The sequence below is a fragment of the Silene latifolia genome, chromosome Y (assembly GCF_048544455.1).
Source record: "Silene latifolia isolate original U9 population chromosome Y, ASM4854445v1, whole genome shotgun sequence".
NCBI lineage: Eukaryota > Viridiplantae > Streptophyta > Magnoliopsida > Caryophyllales > Caryophyllaceae > Silene > Silene latifolia.
The window spans coordinates 138,790,391-138,792,645 of NC_133538.1; the positions used below are offsets into that span (position 1 = coordinate 138,790,391).

Genomic DNA, 2,255 nt, shown 5'->3' on the forward strand with positions numbered 1-2,255 from the left:
ACGAAGCCTTTATTGAGGTCGTCCCCCAAGACTGAACTGGACGGTTCAAATATTATTGTCCAAGTGCATGATTAGTTCATTTAGTCTCAATAATCATTATAACTAGTTCAATGTATCATTTTCTTGTGCATTGTATTTAGGAATTAGGCTTTTCATATTGATTTTTGTAATGTAGTTTAAATAAGAGGACGTAGACCATAATTTTGGGCACGAAATATATAAAAAGAAAAGCTTGCTTTGTTTGGTAGTTTGTTGTGTGCAATTACTGAGTCGGATTGATGCGTTCGATCCAAAAATCATTATTGTTTGACGCGTTCTCAAACTTTAACCCGATTCGTATTCAATAGGTCTTGAATACAATCACACATTATCAAGCTATAGGTCTAGTTTGATAAATATCCGGTTACTCTTTATTATTTCCGCTGTCATTTCGCATCATAAATGGAAGGCTAAATATACCCTGTAAGTAATAGTCGGAATAAGTGAATGTTTATGTAACGGAGGTAAGGCTACAGAAGAGGAAGAAGAAGAAGAAGAAGAAGAAGAAGAAGAAGAAGAAGAAGAAGAAGAAGAAGAAGAAGAAGAAGAAGACGGAGGAGGAGTTAGATTAGACTCGTTTAGCAATTTATCATACATTTTTCTTTTACTTGAGATCTATACAATCTATCTCGGGTCAAATAGTTTTGCAAATTCACCTAATTCAACTACAATAGATAGCCATATATCAAGCCATTACTAAAAAGAAAGACAACACAATTGATCAAACTTGCTGATGTTTAGGCAATTGGGGTTGTCCAAAGGCAATATCATGGTCATTAGACAGCCCGTGAGCACCTTTGTTGCGGCTGCACATCAAGACAAAGTAAGAAATGAAGCTGAGGGTGACGCTGAAAAGACAGTACACCGCTGCCCCTGCATAGTAGCCTAGCTTGGCGACTGGGCATGGATTGCTCTTGGTACTGTAGTTTTTGAACATGTAGTTCATATTGTTGACTGCCGCCGCACTAATCAGCACCATGAAAGCACCAATACAGGACAACCTTCATGCATGTTTAATGAAAACAGCTATTAGTTAAGTTGTAAACAGAAAAACTCGAGTTTGCAAAAGGACATCAATAGTGAGGAAAAAGAGAGAGATGGATGGATACCAAGAGAAAACAAAGCAAACAATGGAACGTATCCCGCCGTAGCCTGATGGGCAAGGATGCCGTGAGCAGCGGAAACAGCCTTCCCCGACGCTTATCACTATTTGTTGTATCAGTAATAGGATTGCATCAACTATCCCCAATGCCATTGCTGGGGTTTTCGGGTAATAGCAAAACCCATCTTCTCTTAAATACACAAACTCGTCTGCCTGCAGTAGTGCAGTGCACCCCCATCATTACAAACAAATACGAAGTAAATTACAAATTATACTCAGTATGAAGGAAATTAAGCATTGACTGAGATGGAGGGAATATTAATTAAGCATCAAGTTAGAGTGTTTATACAGTACATGGGAGTAAATCATTGTATACCTTAATTTTGGTGGCCTCCTCAACAAAGCCCAGCACAACCGCGACTAGACCAAGAAGTCCCACTATTATTACTACTGTTACCACTTTCCCTTCCATTCTCAATATTCTGTGTCATACACTAGTTTATGGTCGTATTTATAGCCAAAATTGCTTGAATCCGTTTACATTGACTAATATCCACATGGACATTAGGGATTATTGTGAGGTTTAAAGTCCACAAATGTATACAATATTCCAACACCTTGCCATGATATCAGTTAAGTCTTGGCCATATTATCAAGAAACCATCTCAACCAAAAGCTCAGGCTAGTGGTTGGAGTCTAAGATCAGTTTTATACTCCAACAAATATGACTTATGAGCATTGCCTATTGTTAGAACACATTGGATTGATGATGCCAAGTCCCTTTGTTATTTGATTGTTTGCTCTTAGTTGAAATAATTAGTGAATAAAGAAATCAAATGGACTTTCAACAATGATTCAAGATGATCAAGCTAATCAAGGAAGTCAAGACAATGATATTTTCCAAGCCTTAGTCGACATATGTAAGAGTAAGTGTAACATTCTCATTTAAGTCAAGTAATGGCAAAACCATGCAACGCAGTGATCTGATCTTTGTGGTTTCGGTACTATCATACGGAGGAGGAATTTTCGACCAAATGTTTTTAAGTGTCAAAACTTTGCAAACTTTAAACCTTAAACATTTGAATTTTCAAAAGCTTGAAAATAATCTGAAATT

General features: G+C 37.2%; 1 protein-coding gene across 1 annotated transcript; it reads right to left on the reverse strand.

The window, feature by feature from the left end:
- Nucleotides 1-760: 760 nt before the first annotated feature.
- LOC141629038 (uncharacterized) lies at nucleotides 761-1,613 on the reverse strand. Its single transcript, XM_074442113.1, has 3 exons — nucleotides 1,518-1,613; nucleotides 1,149-1,354; nucleotides 761-1,040 (listed from the first exon to the last, which is right to left on the reverse strand). Exons 1-3 carry the CDS (start codon nucleotides 1,611-1,613, stop codon nucleotides 761-763), a joined length of 582 nt encoding a protein of 193 aa, XP_074298214.1.
- Nucleotides 1,614-2,255: the final 642 nt, after the last annotated feature.

Coding starts and splice junctions, on each gene's coding strand:
- LOC141629038 (XM_074442113.1), bottom strand. CDS start 1,613: ATGGAAGGGAAAGTGGTAACAGTAGTAATAATAGTGGGACTTCTTGGT. Junction 1,355..1,517: donor AGGAGGCCACCAAAATTAAG/GTATACAATGAT, acceptor GCACTACTGCAG/GCAGACGAGTTTGTGTATTT. Junction 1,041..1,148: donor GTTTGCTTTGTTTTCTCTTG/GTATCCATCCAT, acceptor ACATGCATGAAG/GTTGTCCTGTATTGGTGCTT.